Source organism: Periplaneta americana, chromosome 16, assembly GCF_040183065.1.
Source record: "Periplaneta americana isolate PAMFEO1 chromosome 16, P.americana_PAMFEO1_priV1, whole genome shotgun sequence".
Classification (NCBI taxonomy): domain Eukaryota; kingdom Metazoa; phylum Arthropoda; class Insecta; order Blattodea; family Blattidae; genus Periplaneta; species Periplaneta americana.
This window is the reverse complement of record NC_091132.1, coordinates 56,242,452-56,259,980: the sequence shown is the minus strand read 5'-3', so window position 1 is coordinate 56,259,980 and position 17,529 is coordinate 56,242,452. Positions and strand designations below refer to the sequence as shown.

Here is a 17,529-nt window from a genome sequence, read left to right as displayed (position 1 = left end):
CCGAGCTGCCCAACTCTCCAGTGACGAAAGATGACGCGAGAGTGGGCACACAGCGGACAATAATTGAAATGCGACGTACAGTACCAACCAAAAGGAAATGAAAATAGGATACCAAGCCAAAATTTGCTGAAATTAGTTAAGGACTCTGCAGACTTTCTTAAATTAACAGTATTACTTTTAAATACAAATTTAATAAATTTCTTCCTGTCTGTCTGGGTAGGCGCAGCAGACCTAGCCTACCCAGAATGCACGCCACTGAATAATAATAATAATAATAATAATAATAATAATAATAATAATACAAAGGCAGAATATGGTTAAGAATAAAATTTAGTGTATTTAGCTTTGTGAAGATTTGCATGTTGTATTAACAGTGCAGTTTGCATATCTTGCTGTTGATATGTAGTGGAAAATGTAAGCACTGGTAAAGAAATGTGATTGTCATGTGTCTTGTTGCAGGGTATTTTGGGGCAGTTGTGGACTGGAAAAGGCTGTGGGACAGGAGATGGGAGACAGCTGTGGTTGAAATACCAGTCAGGAAACATGCATAAACTGGTAAATATGAATTACTAACTAGTATTGAAATGTCGTGCTTTGGAAGTTTTGGGTAGAACTTGGATTTGGATTATTGTTTCGTGGATTATAGACTGTGTACAGGGTGAAAGGGATACGACTACAGTAATTTGGAGAATAGAGTCTTTAGGTTGCAAGTAACCAAGAAGTCAAATGTCATTTTGGTATTTGAATAGGGGTGAAGCCACAGTAGTTGTGTGTTACGTATGGGACATTTAGCAATACATTTTCTTGAACTGGAATATAATTTACAGTTATTAAAAATACAGACTCACATATACTGTAATTCAAAAGAATGCTCTTGCTTACATTATACCAAACTCAGAAATCCAAAATCTCATTTCAGTGCAAAAAAAAAAAAAAAAAATAATAATAATAATAATACCTGTTACATATGGGACAGTAGAAAATCAGCCTTTATTAACTGGTTTATTTCCACTTTATTTTTTCTTAAAATTACTTATAATTAAAAATGCTTTTTGGTGCTCAGCATTACTTTACATGTTCTGATCACAAAAATATAATTTCAGAAAAGTGTAAGTTACGTATGGGACGCACTAGTATTAAGTTGTAGTATTCAACTTCAGTGAACGATAATAACTAAAAGCTTGTTTCAGAGTGTGCCTTACATACTCAAATTTTGAATTTTGGATTCAATCATCTTAATTTCATGAGCTGGAAGTGCAAATATTGGCATTTATTTTATTGAGCCCTTCCACAAGCATTTCTGTGTCTTCATATGAGCACATCCATGCATGCATACATTGTGAACTTTGCATCAGAGCGTTTAGAATAGAAAGTGTGGTAACTCGGCAAGGGTCTAATGGGGCTTTTAAACCCCCTAGTGTCGCCGTGGCGACTGAGCGAAACATTGGCGTGGCGATTGTTCTAAGATTGCAGTTTTCCTCTTAATACTATGGACAGAGCATGTAGAACTCGTACTGCTATGGAATTAAGAAGATATTTCTTGTGGTGTTTGGGTGATTTTATTGTGCCGTTTATGTGAGTGAGTAGTAATAAGCCTAATTGTTTTGTTCTTGATGTAAATCCAATTATAGATACTCTATAATCTGTAAGGAAGAGACTTTCTTTTATCCATCCATAGACTAGACTATTTTTCAGAAGTGGTGTAGAGCAATTCCACGAACACAGAAACCTGTATGCTCGTTCTTATATCTGTGATATCCATTTTTCTGCGGTTTTGATTATGATTTTTTTAAATTATGATTTATTTAACGACGCTCGCAACTGCAGAGGTTGTATCAGCTTCGCCAGTGTGTCGGAATTTTGTCCCACAGGAGTTTTTTTTACATGCCATTAATCTACTGACATGAGCCTGTCGCGTTTAAACACACTTAATTGCCATCGATCTCGGCTGGGATCGAACCCGCAACCTCGAGCATTGAAAGCCAGCGCTATATCAACTGCGCTACCGAGGGCGACTTTTGATTGTGAGAGCCGATAAATTTATTATTTCCAGTAAAGAGGTAGGACTTCCACGCAAGAACTGGCGACCAAAACTGTATGCTATAACACATATTTTCCCAAACTTGCCTCGATATCTTAAAAAAAGAAAAGAAGAGAAAATATCCAACGAAGAGGACATCAATCCGTTCTCATAACAATGTATCCTTACCAAGTACCATCTGGCTATGACCAATTCCATTGACGCAAAATAATCCAGCAGTTGATACAGCATCGTTAAATATCCGAGTAAAAAATAATTGGATGTGACACCCGAAAATCAGAAGAACACCTTAGTTGATCATGTGCTTGTATGCATTTATGTACCATTACTCCACACCTGAATGCCCAAAATTATGTCTAGTTACATTGACCGTAATTCCTTCCAGTGAATGAACTCCAGACCAGCATTTCAGCTGTTTAGTGTGAGTTTTTCAAAATCGATACATTTTTTAGAGTCATAAACTGTGATGGGTTCGAGGAAAGTGAAAATACAAAAGAATTCAAAGGTGAATGAACGACCTTGCAGATACGTTGAACTGAAAGACTCCCTCGTGTGCCCTGTACAAAGGATTCTAGCATTACACGATTTTAGAAAATATATGACACGTAATTGACAATATAAAGAACACGTTTGCCTAAGAAAGAACCCTTGAATTATTTAGAGTGACAATTCAGAGTACTGGCGAAATATATTCATTCTTGTGGGATAGCAGATTTAAATATATTCAGACAGAAAAAAATTAACTAGGATCCTCTAGAGAGATATTTTGGAATTAGAAAATGATTATCTTGTGATGATTACCATAGACTTTCTACATGTGAAGATTTTTCAATCTATGTGCCGGTTAAAAATGTGCTGTATTAAAGTGCTAATTGTGAACTCATAATTGAATCCAAGCACCTAGCTTCTACTTCATTAAATATGCATGTTTAATTATTAATAATTTAATTTTTAATAATAGCACTTTAGCTGTAATTAACGTAAAAGTTATTTCGGTAACAAAAGTACAGTATAATTCTACTTTGCATCTAGGCTAAAACTTAATCTGGTTTGCAATTTTATTACATTTGTTTATTACGTTTCCACATCATAAGAGATTTCTAATCGAGCATATGAGAAAGTAATAGACGTCATGGAAAAGTCGTTAATTTAATATTCTCCAATAAGTAGCATACAACTGCTTAATACAGTGCTACCAAATTGGTTTTAATTTTACAAAACACAAAATAACCTAGGTATTTCAAAAGATCAAAACTTACATTAGCATAGATATAATATCGAAGCTTAATTTATGAGTCTAAGTTGCACGTAATATTTTTTGTTCCCCTGAATTACGTATGAACCAGATACAACTGCAACTAATGACTAAATAGTAGATAAAAACTATTGGTGAAGATAAAGTGTCTCCTTTATTATATTACAATCTTTCTTGTGTATGAAAACTATAATTTCATGTGAAAGCGTACTTTATAATGCCATAAAAATTTTCAGTTTTGCGATGCTGTACTTTTTTTTTTTTTTTTTGCGTATTTCGGCTGAAGCCGGCACAATGTTCCATTTCAGTTAATTATTATATTTACTATTCAGGGTTGTGTTATATAACTCACAATTTGTTAATATGGTAATATTACATTTTTAAAGAAGTAAAATATTGTAACTAAGTACTTTGCAATACATTCTTATCTAATGGGTTATTTTTAAAAACCTTTTTCATTCACTTGAATAGCGATCTTGAAACTGGGCACTGAAAATAGGGCTAGCGCCACTCGGCTACGATCCACTGAACTAGAGGAAGTAACGTCTTCTACCCGCTCTGGCAGTAGTAAAAAAGTATTGGTGAAAATATAATGTCCCATTTGATATATTATATTATACTTTCTTGTACATTGAAAATTATAATTTTGTGTCAAAATGTACTTACAACAACACAAAAATGTTCAGTTTTGCGAAGCTGTACTTTTTTTTTGCGTTCTTCTCTCTGAAGCTGACAGAATGTTCCAGTTTACTGTTGATTGTTATACTCGTATTTACGATTCAGGAGTGAATGATGTAACTCAAGAGTAGTTAATGTAGTAGTATTACATTGTTTAAATAAGTAAAATGTTGTGATAAACTATAATATACTTTTATCTAGTGGGTATTTTAAAAACTTGTGCATTGACTCGAATAGCACTCCTGAAACTGAGAATAGAAAGCAGAGCGAGCACCGCTCTGCGATGAACCGCTGGACTAGTGGAAGTATCGTCACTTTCTCTTCTACCTGCTCTGTTTGCATGATGGAAATGCTGATAATCTCATGGCCGGTTTGTCCAAGTATTGTTAGAACACTTAACGACTGTTAAACCTTCAACAGTTTGTTAAATACAGTTTTTCCATTTGTTCAACACCAGTTTGGCTTAACAGATTCTTAACCGTTTGTTAACTTTAAATGTAGGATTTCAGGCCATTAACTCATTTAACAAACAGTTAAGCATGGTGGATAACACCACAGCTGTTCAGACAAAAGTTGTGAAAATAATATGTTATGTTTCTCTTTGAGGAATGTTTAGAGTAAGGGCCGGTTTCACCAAGCTTCAGTAAATTAGTCCAAATGAAACATTAACTAGTACTGAACATTAAAATATTTACACGAGTATGTTTATATGTGCGCTGTCTCCATAGACTTCAAGGCAGCAGCTATATGTGCCTCGTCGCACTGGTCACGTCATGGCTCTCTGATGGAGCAGTCAGTAGCGAGTTGGCTTGTCATCCCTGGGGCCCGTGTTCGATTCTCGGCAATAACTTTTTTTTTTTTTTATTAACGTAACTAATTTTTATACATGTTACCTTTCTTCATTTTTTTAATTTTGTGTAGTGGAACGAATTATTTCGCAACTCTGGCTCCACTAGGAGAATTTAAAAAAATCTTGGGAGATCAATTTTCTTCCCGAAATAAAACAAAGATAAACAAATTAAAGAAAAATAAAAGAAATACACATGTGGATGTAATACATTGTCCACATGCTACCGGCGTCTATCACTGCCTGGCATTTTCGGGGCATTGAGTCCACCAGATCGCGGAAATAGTTCTGGTCCTTAGTGAAATCTTCCCAGGTTGCCAGAACTTGATACCAGAACTGATCTGGATTTTGAGGTGGGATGTCTCGATATTGTGAATCCTCCTCTTTTTCATGCTTTTCTGTGAACTGTCTTTGAACGTTTATGGTGGTGTGATTATCCTGCTGGAAAATTAATTTTCCATCAGAAAGAAAACGATTATAAATTCCAAGAATCCATCTCTTTCACTTCTGTTTTAAAGCCAGTGCAAACATATCTTATCGCTAGCTATAATATAATTCTAATAAATGAAAGTTAATATACCAATTAAGTTTTGTTATGTATGAATGCACATTATGTATTAATTTACAAATATTTCTTAGGTACCGGTATGTAGTTGTAATAATTACTTTCATGTCTTAAAATAAAACTCAGTTGTATGTTACCTAGTTGACTAGTTTCAGCTTTGTTCCAGCCATTTTTATGATATTCTAACCTATGATCAGTTTGTTCAAAAATTTTGAGTACCGGTACCATGATCTTCGTGATGCGGTATCTTTTGTGAATTTTTGTGTCATTCAAATTTTCAAAATGATCGGTTTTTAAATGGTTAACATTATCTCCATTTGGCTCTTAACTTTCGAGCAGTTCCAGATACTGTATAACAATTCTGTGTCGAAACGTTCTGCCATTTTATATTGCAACTAATGAATAATTAAAAATTTAAAGACGGAAATTTCTATCACTAAATTTAATGATAGTTTGACTGGTTTGTTAGGCTAAAGATGCTTGGTGAGATATAAAAATGATTTAATGAACCAGTAAATAAATTAATGAATCATTAAAACCTTAATGAAGCTTTGTGAAACCGGCCATAAGACTGGTAATATATAATTTAAAAGATATTTTGGAATATTAATATAGGGAAGATAATCTTTATAAGTCAACTGATTATCATACTGACGCTTATTTCGAAGCTGAGCTATTATCCATTTAATATTGAGAAAATGTTCGATCTCAACGTGGCAAGAAATTGAAGTGAGATTTGAATATCCTACAAACAGAAATAGGCCACTTGTTCCAATTCACCAGCTACTATTAACTCTAGATTCTATGTTACTGGCTCTTCAACTATAGCCGATGTCAATAGTACATCAAAATATGCAGTGAGTAAAATAATAAAACGTTTCAGCAGCAATTGCTTCTTTAGGAGGAAATTACATATATTTTATACATGGACCTGAATTAGAGAATTTTATATGATATGGAATTCTCCTCAGGGTTTTGTGTACAGTTGACTACACACACACATTCGTGTAATTATTGTCACCTGGTGGTTATAATGCTGAGATTTTTCTAAACAGAAATTCATATTTAGCATTATAAAATATAACCATCTTATAATAATTATTATTATTATTCAATAGTAGTCAATGCAACTTTAATTTATCAACTCTCTGTACTGTATGACTCATGGCTACTGTAACAGGTTATGATTTTACACATGTTTCATGACTTACTCTACAGTACAGAATTTAAATAATAATATCAGCCAATAATAAGTTGTCTTGCATATGCAAAATCATTACCAACTGCTGTTGAGTAGTTGGAATAGTATTAACGACAGTTTAAGTTGTGTTGGTTATTTTAAACAAAATTATGTTGAAAAAATGGAAAAGATCTTAACAAAATGTTAAAAATAAACCAGCTGTTAATTTAACATTTGTTAAGCCAAATTAAACATTACTTGGAAAAACTGGCCATCAGTGTTCTATTTTAAAATTATGAAATTTTTTTTTTTTTTTTTAACAAACCGTAACTTAGCCCTCTTGAATTTTCACGATTAAAATATGCTTTTGTATTTGTTTCTGCTTTCGAGATTCACGATTTTTCACAGAAACATATTCCTTCTTTCCAGGTCTTATTCTGCTTTTGTCCTTCCTTCTGTAGAACTGTATCACTTGACACTTTTATTCTTCACTTAGTGCATCATACCGTTTCTTTCTTTCTTTCTTTCTTTCTTTCTTTTAGATCAGTTATCAAATAGAATTTGTTTTCAGAAAGTATTTTCTACCTTTGAAGGTGACAGATTTTGAATGGTGTTGGAAAGAACATGAATTTGTTTTGTTGGAGATGTTGGGAGAAAAATTAAATTATGGTTTATTTAATGATGCTTGCATCTGCAGAGGTTATATCAGCATTGCCTGTCTGCCGGAATTTTGTCCCGCAGGAATTCTTTTACATGCCAGTAAATCTACTGACTTGAGCCTGTCGCATTTAAAGACACTGAAATGCCATCGACCTGGGCTGGGATCGAACTCGCAACCTCAGGCATAGAAGGCCAGTGCTATACCAACTACATTACTGAGGCTGATATGTTGGAAGATTGCGTTCAAGTCACTTGAATGCCTTACCTATTACTTGTGGTGAAATCTTTGAAGTTGATGCTCTGTTATCTGAGGTTGAGCAGCTTGTAACTTTTTTTCTCTCTCTTCCTCAAATTCTTTCTCGATCAATCTCTCTCTTATTCATTTTACATCTCATAAGTATTTCTATACTCTCTCTCTCTCCCTCCCTCCTTTCTTTTTTTTTGCCTATGTTTTCTTACAGTAAGGTGTAACATTTTGGATAACACTGAGCTGACATTGTTGTGAATTTCTCCTCCAGATGTTTTGTCTGCTGGCCAGGGGATGACCACAGGTTTTGCCGAGACCAATGGGCAAGATTGTTAAGAAGTGAAGCACTTCAAGAGAACATCAGAAGGAGTGAAAGATTTCAAGAGGACATCAGAAGGAGTGAAAGATTTCAAGAGGACATCAGAAGGAGTGAAAGATTTCAAGAGGACATCAGGAGTGAAGGATTTGAAGAGGACATCAGAAGGAGTGAAGGATTTGAAGAGGAATGTCCTCAGCTTAAGGTTGGAAAGAATTATAATGCACAGTACATTAGAACAGATTATATATAGGGTGAACTGTAAGTATTGTAAAGTAGTATTCGGTAAACTTACACGGAAGAAGTGAAATTTTCAATTGTGTTACGTTTCTTTTTTCGTTGCATATGCGAGCTGCAGCTATGCAGACAGCTTTACAGTGTTGTCACAGCAGAATGAAAGCTTCGATTGGTTTGGATCAAATTTGTGTACATTTCATTTATTATTATAATACACTCCTCTCTTAAAGTGACTGAGCATTGAATAGCTTTCCCAAAATATGCTATGAGATGTTTAATATAAAATAATTTTTTTCTCGGAAAGAAAGCAGAATGGAGTAAATATAAAGTTTTTTGTTTTAAACAACCGAATGTCTTGAAATTAATGACATTACTTATGGTTCACCCTGTAGATGTAAGAGCACCTATAGTGGGCAGGACACCTATAGTTGACACCAATATTTAGAATGAGTTTGTGTTTTCTGTAAGGTTGACAGCTATATGAACTTAATATTACATTTTGCAACTAGTTTAAATATGGTTCTCACAGAGTGCATGAATATCCTTATTTTTTCGTCTGCAACTCTTAGAAACTATAGTTGAGAGGTGCTGTCAACCTTAAGTACCTGATGTGTATTGAAGAAGACGAAGCATTTTTTTTAGATGAAACAATTGAAGAATATTCCCAGCAATTAAGAGGTGAAGCACGTCTGTTGGAGAAACATGTAGCACGGTTTGATGGACAAACTGAAAACTTTGCAGGAAAATAATGGAGCCTGCTCCATAGAGGACCCTCTGAAAGACAGTGAAGACCCTACAGCTACAAGAAAACGTAACAATATATATGAATGTATTTTTTTTTTTATTTATATTTATTTTATTGCTAGTAAGTTTGAAATGAATACAAGTTATTGAATACAATGAAAGATAAGCTACAACCTGAAATAGAAGCATCTAGGCCGACAGTCAGTTGAACCAGAACCACCGATGCTAACAACACCACAGGCAGTTGAACTATTAGAAAGTCCTTTACTGTGAGAAGACAAAGCACCTGAAATGGCTTTCACAAGGAATGGTTTTGCGCCTTCACTGTTCACTGTTGAAAAGGACTTTATTTTGACCTTGCCCAGTTGAAAGAAAAGTGCCGAAATAGAGAGAAAGAATACCTGCTGTAATTACCTCACCATAAGGAATAGAATGTGTAAAAAAAAAAGTAGGAAGGGAAGAAAGAAAGAGAGAGAGAGAGAGAGAAAGAAAGAAATGTCAGAATCAGCATATTAGGTATACACGCTCATGATCCAAGGTAGGGAAAAAGATGGCGAGTGGGGAATATAGGAGAAAATGCTTGTGATGCATTTTGAGAAAAAGGTGCTGACGAGGCATATTTTGAAAATGAATGACAGGTGTCTGAGCTTGATAAAACATTGTAGGAAAATGGTCCTGGTGAAGCATATTAGGTATACACGTGCTTGGTCCATGGTAGGGAAAAAGATGGTGAGTGGGGAATATAGGAGAAAATGCTTGTGATGCATGTTAAGAAAAAGGTGCTGATGAGGTGTATTTTGAAAATAATGACAGGATTCTGAGCTTGATTAAACATTATAGGAAAATGGTCCTGGTGAATCATATTAGGTATACATGCTCTTGATACACGGTAGGGAAAGAAGATAGTGGATGGGGAATATAGGAGAAAATGCTTGTGGTGCATGTTAAGAAAAACGTGGTGATGAGGCATATTTTGAAAATAATGACAGGATTCTGAGCTTGATTAAACATTGTAGGAAAATGGTCCTGGTGAAGCATATTAGGTATACACGCTCTTGATACACGGTAGGGAAAGAAGATAGTGGATGGGGAATATAGGAGAAAATGCTTGTGATGCATGTTAAGAAAAACGTGGTGATGAGGCGTATTTTGAAAGTAATGACAGGATTCTGAGCTTGATTAAACATTGTAGGAAAATGGTCCTGGTGAAGCATATTAGGTATACACGCTCTTGATACACGGTAGGGAAAGAAGATAGTGGATAGGGAATATAGGAGAAAATGCTTGTGGTGCATGTTAAGAAAAACGTGGTGATGAGGCATATTTTGAAAATGAATGACAGGATCATGAGTTTGGTAAAATATTGTAGGAAAATGGTCCTGGTGAAGCATATTAAGTATACACGCTCTTGATCCACGGTAGGGAAAAAAGATAGTGGATGAGGAATATAGGAGAAAATGCTTGTGGTGCATGTTAAGAAAAACGTGGTGATGAGGCATATTTTGAAAATAATGACAGGATTCTGAGCTTGGTAAAACATTGTAGGAAAATGGTCCTGGTGAAGCATATTAGTATACATGCTTTTGATCCATGGTAGGGAAAAAAAGATAGTGGATGAGGAATATAGGAGAAAATGCTTGTGATGCATGTTAAGAAAAACGTGCTGATGAGGCACATTATTGAAATAAAAGACAGGATTCTGAGCTTGATAAACATTGTAGGAAAATGGTCCTGGTGAAGCATATTAGGTACACACGCTCTTGATCCATGGTAGGAAAAAAGATTCCAGTTGTAGAATATAGATGAAAATGTGTGTTAAGAAAAATGTTCTGATGAGGCATATTATTAAATTAATGATAGGAGTCTGACATTGATAAAACATTGTATGAAAATTGTCTTGGTGAAACATGCTAGGGGAAAGAGAAATACATCGAGATTTACTTACCTCTGTATTGTTGAAGTAAAAATAATGGGTTAAAAAGTTGTTGTTTTCTAATGCCAGGCATTTGACAATTAAGTCATTTGACCTCTTGCACTCCAATATTTTTCAAAGATATTATCATGGCCAGTCACTGAAGCACAAATTTTGAGGTGTTCCAAATCCATTTCTTGTGGGTTGAAAAGTGTTAATGCAAGTAAAACAGAATTTGAAGGAGATTAAAATAAAATTTCTTGGATATATTTGAATGAAATAATTGGGTATGTGGAGACTCAAGAGTGGACTATAAGGAGGGGGGGGGGACAGATATCTTTAGAAAAAGCCAGTGAATGTGAAGGAGAAATAATTGGATCTTTCTTTGTTTTAAAGTGGTGTTTTAAAGTATTTGTATTAAATTAATTAAAGTTGTTGTAATACTAATACAATAAAAGCTTAATAAGTTATATAAGGTGTTTTATTGTGTATTCCACTCACATAATTTTTTGAGACTATAAAAAAATGTGTCAATTATAGGTGCATGTCAAGAGATTATAGTTAAATCTATTTTTCAATATAAAAATATTAACACATATGTAGATTAAAGTAGGGATTTGGAGATGTAAATTTTTTAAATTGTTTCTTAGAGTGAAGTACAGTTGGAGGATAAAAAAAAACAGTACATGTTTCCTTAACATGTCTACTACTGGTGCTCTTACCTTATAGATTGAGTAGGAAAGACAAAGTAGATAGATATTGACTTATAATATGCCAGCTGATTGCGGTGAGATTTAACACCATGAGTATCCATCATGGTGTGCTTTAACATTTGTGTATTTAGGTGACACCATAACTGTATTTACGTTTTATTGCTGTTCTGCTATTTCTTTCTAATACTCTTTGTACACTCCTTTAATTACTTGCTATTTATACAATGATGTTAATATTTGATCTTTGTAAATGCCATCTATAGTAGTGTCTATCTCTTTCTGTTGTTGTATATTAATTGTGTCCTACTTTTTTTCCATGGTCCTGTTTTGTCCATAAGCATGCACTTTTTTTTTATTATTATTATTCATTTACAAGTAGATGTAAAAATTTGTAGTTATCACTATTCATTACTTTGTAGATGCCTTTTAGTTTTCCTGTCACTCTTGACTATATGCTGCTTTATCTATGGGAACTATTTGTCCTAGTGAAATGATTGATTATGTAATATTTATGATTTAGTATTTGATGTACAATTTTCACATTTTCTTTCTCATCTCTTTAGTACTAGTCCTGATTGGTGTTTATTTCTGCCATATTTTTATCTTTGTGTTTGTTGCTATTATCCCTTGCATTCTCGTCCTTCACTTTGTGTAAGTACATTGGCTGGCCTTGTTCTTTGGTATCATGTACACCTTTTTGATGAACTAACTCTTCACTCTCTTCTGGCAGTGATCTTGTATCTGCGTTACTTATTAGATGTTTTGTGCTTTGTGGATGCATTTTTGAATCTCTCCTTCCTCTTATGTCCTTCTCTTGTCTGTTGACTATCTTCAGTTTTCCCTAGCTGATTTGTAGCTTTGTTCTTTCTCCCACTCTGGCCGTTGGTATGACTATGTATTGATGTTAACTGAACTGCTGTTGTTGTGAATTATTCTGAAAGTGAGTCAAACTTGGTGACTTATCCTGTATGATATAGTAATAGATTTATTGGAACATAATGATATGTCGTAAAAAATATTTGAAATTGAAATTGCTGCTGTTCATATTTGGAGAATTTGTAATATTTTTCCGCTCTTTAGTGACAATGCAATAGGAGTAGGAAACTTATATCAGAGTTGGTTTTCTAGAGATTTTTTCGTGAACGTAACTGCATGTGATTGAAAATATCAGCTGGCATAGTGTAGTGGTTAGTGAAAAACCTGAAATGAATTGTATTGTGTTCTTTTCCAGAGGCATTGAATTTTGTTTATTGTATGACCTTGTTGTGTCTTTGTGATTGTAAATGATCATTAGCAGTGTGATTTGTTGACATTAATGATATGCGCGAAATCTGTTGGAAAATGGATGTAATCATGGAAATGTCTTAGTGGAAGTTGAAAAATTGAGTGAAAAATATACTGGAATTTTTTTACTAATTGTTGTAAATAGACAATATTACTTGATAATTACGATATCTTGAACGAAGCAAGGATTTGATAGAGAATGAAAGTTAAATGCACATTTCTACATATTCGATTGTTGAGGATACCATAATACAGTCTGATCTTTAAGTTGCTTGACAGTAGTGGAATAAGTGAGAACCCACTAGATACAAGGAATGTAGTGGTAACCCTGGTTATATGTAGGCGTGTTAGCATTGAGTGTAATGAATAAATATAGAGGAAACTGTAAAGTGAGAGATAATAATAAATGAATTTACCCATTTAAATACGATTCTGAAAATGTCCTTGATTCTGCTGGAGGCATAGATCCATACATTTTATTTTATTATGAAAGACGTTAATTAAAGTTTCTTTTGTCACAATTTGTATAATTTGTTATTGCCAATTTTGGGTCATGAATTATTTTAGGGTTGCCTTGATATACCGTCGACTTAGCAGCACCCCAAAAGAAATAATCGGGTGGAGTCAGATCAGGCAGGGGATCTCAGAGGCCACAGTCATTGCGAAATTATCCTCTGTCTCCAAAAAATATCTCCTAAGAAATTCATTGATGCATGAGATTTGTGAGCTGTAGCATTAACTTGTTGAAAAGACCATTTAGCAGGTCTTGTTTATTTAACTGTTGAATGAAAAGGAAAGGAAAGGAACAGTAAACTTGAGAATTGATGGTCTCGTTAAAAAAAGTTGGGCCAATTATTGATGGGGATATAGTACATCAGACATCTATTTTCTCTGGATGCAGTTTGGTATTTTTTTTAGTTATTTATCCCCCCCCCCCCCCCCGCAGAATGAGGATTTTCAGATGACGAAATTCTGGTAATTTGGGAATTAATGAAATGTGTCATGTGAAAGCAGGCTTTATCTGTAAAAAAAATGTCCTATCCAACACTTGAACACTATGGTGCTGAATCGTGCTCTGGAACCTTTTGGAATAATGAATATGTTTCTTAATTCTTGCACCACTGTCACTTTATGAAATGTTTGTCTGTGAAGTGAGTTAGAATTGTTAGAATTTGAAGCTTCCTATCAGAGATACCTAAAAACATATGTTTTGTTAACACAGGGGGGTTGTCACTCCTCGCAGCATCTTGTACAGAACCGGTCTCACGAAATTTATTTATGAAATTGTAGGTAGGATCCCGATGAGGTAGTTCGGGGTTTGGAAACTAGTGTCAAAATTGTTGTTGAACTTTTGCTGTGTATTGCCTGCCTTGTGTAAACACATGTTCTATCGTGAACATTTTGACTCTATCAGAACACACATCTGCAACTGTTGTCACACTGGGGATGTTGAGATGGTATAAACTTCCTTCACCTTGGCCAAGTCTTAAGAGTAATACCAATGGCGGTATTGTAGTGGGAGTAAAAGATCAGACTGTATGTGACAATGATGTATGCATAATTTGGGGAATAGTGCAAGCGGAGAATGATAATTTGTCTTGAATTATGAGTTTATTTACTTAGTGATGGGAAGAATATAATGTTAGCGTGAGTAATTATTTCTTAATTTGGGCGAGGATGCGAAATATGCATGAAATTGCTTGTTTGTTTTGTAGGACATATTAACTGAAATGAAAGTATTTTCATGAGTGAGGTGATGATAAAGTGATTAAAGAAATGACACTGCTAATGATTATCTTTCATATTGTTGTATACAGTGCATCTGAGTTGATACTTTACTGTATATACTCACATTATAGACGCCAGTGGATGATGTATGAAGCCCAATTTGTGGCAGTATTATGTAGGGAGAAGGAATTTGTTCATAATGTATGGATTACATTTTGAGTTGGTACATGTGGTATTATTGGATGCACTTGTCATGTGGAAATTGCGAAAGGAAAATTTGATCATTTAGGATATTTTTTTTTATTTTTACCGTTGCAAGGAAAAATTATATAATTTGTATATGAATATTCTTCAAATTTAAAATAGCTTACCAATTTCACATAGAAATACATATTACAAATTGTTGTATAAATAAATTATAACTGGGTTACATCGGATAGATGATGGGGGGGGGGGAGGAAAGAAAAAAGTAATGACAAGTGTGATTGAATTATTAAGTGTAATTATACTTACAATGAAAAAGAAGCAGTAAAAAAAGTTGGTCTATAATGAAACCTGGTCAGTGTAGATATACAAGTTGAGTGGGAGATTGCAAAGTGAAATGAGTTACAGTTGGAGAAGTTGCAGAATATTACTGGAATGTCTGATGTGGAAATCAGTTGTGATTATTGACTGGGATATCTTTTTTGATGCAAAGATTATGGGGAAAAGTGCGTCTATAATGTGAGTAAATGTGATAATTTGTAATTGTGTTAAGCTAGATACACTCACAACAATAAATTGTAACAATTAGGTACTTACAATTATATGTAGTGTGCGCTTACTGTCTGTATGGCTTATCTATTTTTGTTGGTCATTTCTCATAATTGAAATTGATGAAGATAGGAGTTTTAGGTATAGTTGGTTGTTCTTGTTGGATGTACATCTTCTTGGGTTGTCGTGTTCATTCTGGAGATGTAGTAGATGAAAGTGGCACAACGTGGGTTGTTAGGTATTGTTCTCTGCTGCTGCTGCTGCTACTTTTTGTGATTAATTCATTGTTGTCATTAGGTTTATGTTGTGATTGGGGTGTACATCTTGTGTTTTGCTGCCCCCCCCCCCCCACCTTTTTTGGGATGAATTTGCTTTCTTTAATCGTTTTCTGTTGGCTTTTGTCGAGTTTCCTTTTTGAATGTCTTATCTGTTGTGATTGGGGTTATATATTTTGTCTTTGTTTCCCAACTTTTTTTAGATTAATTCGCTTTATTCAGTTTTCTGTTGGCCTTTGTAGATGAGTTTATATTTTGATTCAGTGTCTTTTCTCTGTTGTGGTCAGGGTGTATGTCCAGTGTATTTGTGTCTGTACTTTGTTAGATGATTTCGTCTTAGTTTTGTTGGTGGGTTTATATTTTGCAATCGACATCGTTTGAGTTATGATAGGGTGCATATCTAGAGTGGGGACTCAACATCGTGTTACCCCTATTATAAAGAAATAAAGAAACATTTCTTTATAGTAGTCTGCCTCTTGTTTTCTCGTCCTTTACATCTCTTGTGGAGAAGAGATTGTGTTCCCATCTGAAAATTGTTTGTTTCGGAGGAGGATCATGTTAAAATGGTGCAGAAAGTGAGTACGCAACTCTGCCCTCTTTGATTTCTTGCATGGACTCTGCAACTTGCAGTAACACGTTGCTCAATTGTGTAATTAGATGTATAAGCCATCGTTTAGTTCATATGATCTGAAACAGAAAGAAAGTAAATGAAATGTACATATGGGGTAATGGGACTTTGTGGCCTCACTGTAGTGTATTGATGTTTGTACTTTGTTAGATTAATTCGTTTGAGTTGGTTTTCTGTTTGTTTTTGTCGGTGAGTTTATATTTTTCAATCAATGTTGTGTCAGTTGTGATGAGGGTGTGTATGTAGAGTATTTGAGTGCCTGCATGGTTAGATTAATTAGTTTTCCTCAGTTGTCTGTCGGCTTTCTTTGGATGGGTTGATATTTTAGAATCAGTGTTTCTTGAGATGTGGTCAGGGTGTATATGTTGTTTATTTGCAGTCCTACTTTTTGGGATTAATTTGGTTTATTGAAATTTGCATTGGCTTTCCTTGGTGAGTTTATATTTTTAATTTGGTGTCTTTTCTGTTGATGACAGGGTGTATTATCTTGTGTATATTTTTGGCACTACTTTTTGAGATTAATTTGTTTTACTCAGTTTTGTTTTTGCTTTTGTCCAGGGGTTTGTATTTCCGAATGAGTGTCTTTTGTGTTGTGATTGGGTTATGTATCTGTTTGTGGTTTTTAACATAAATTCGTTTTACTTTTTATTTTGGATTGGTTTGTATTTCTGTCCTTACTTTGTTACAAAATTCGTTTTAGTTGGTGTTGTCTTTGTTTTTTCTCGATGGGTGTATGTTTTTCAATTGTGATTCATTTGTTTTACTCAATTTTTTTTTGCTTTTGTGCAGGGGTTTGTATTTCTGTGTTGTGTTGTGATCGGCTCATATATCTGTTTGTAGTTTTTACTTCTGTTTTTTTTTTATCCCTGATGTTTTTGAATTGTGATTGATTTGTTTTACTCAGTTTTGTTTTTGCTTTTGTCCAGGGTTTTGTATTTCTGAATGAGTGTCTTTTGTGTTGTGATCAGGTTATGTATCTGTTTGTAGTTTTTAACATTAATTCGTTTTACTTAGTTGTGTTTTTTTTTTCGATCGGTTTGTATTTCTGTCCTTACTTTGTTAGATAAATTCGTTTTAGTTGGTGTTGTCTTTTCTTTTTGTTGATGGGTTTATGTTCTTCAATTGCGATTACTCAGTTTTATTTCTGCTTTTGTCCAGGGGTTTGTATTTCTGAATGAGCGTCTTTTGTGTTGTGATTGGGTTATATATCTGTTTCTGGTTTTTAACATTAATTTGTTTTACTTAGTTCTGTTTTTTTTTTTTTTTTCGATTGGTTTGTATTTCTGTTCCTACTTTGTTAGATAAATTCGTTTTAGTTGGTCTAGTCTTTGTTTTTGTGGATGGGTTTATGTTCTTGAATTGTGATTACTCAGTTTTCTTTCTGCTTTTGTCCAGGGGTTTGTATTTCTGAATGAGCGTCTTTTGTGTTATATATCTGTTTCTGGTTTTTAACATTAATTTGTTTT

At 34.2% G+C, this 17,529-nt stretch overlaps 1 protein-coding gene across 4 annotated transcripts in view; it reads left to right on the top strand.

The window, feature by feature from the left end:
- The window catches only part of LOC138716305 (uncharacterized), a 38,553-nt gene extending 28,348 nt beyond the window's left edge, over positions 1-10,205 (top strand). For all 4 annotated transcript variants that reach the window (XR_011336632.1, XR_011336631.1, XR_011336630.1 and 1 more), the window contains 2 exons: positions 460-555; positions 7,745-10,205. Coding sequence is in view for 1 of the 4 variants with exons in the window: in XM_069849241.1 (XP_069705342.1) it covers positions 460-555; positions 7,745-7,771 (123 nt within the window). In the remaining 3 variants the exon portion in view is untranslated. The remainder of the gene's footprint in view (positions 1-459; positions 556-7,744) is intronic.
- The last annotated feature ends 7,324 nt before the right edge of the window (positions 10,206-17,529 follow it).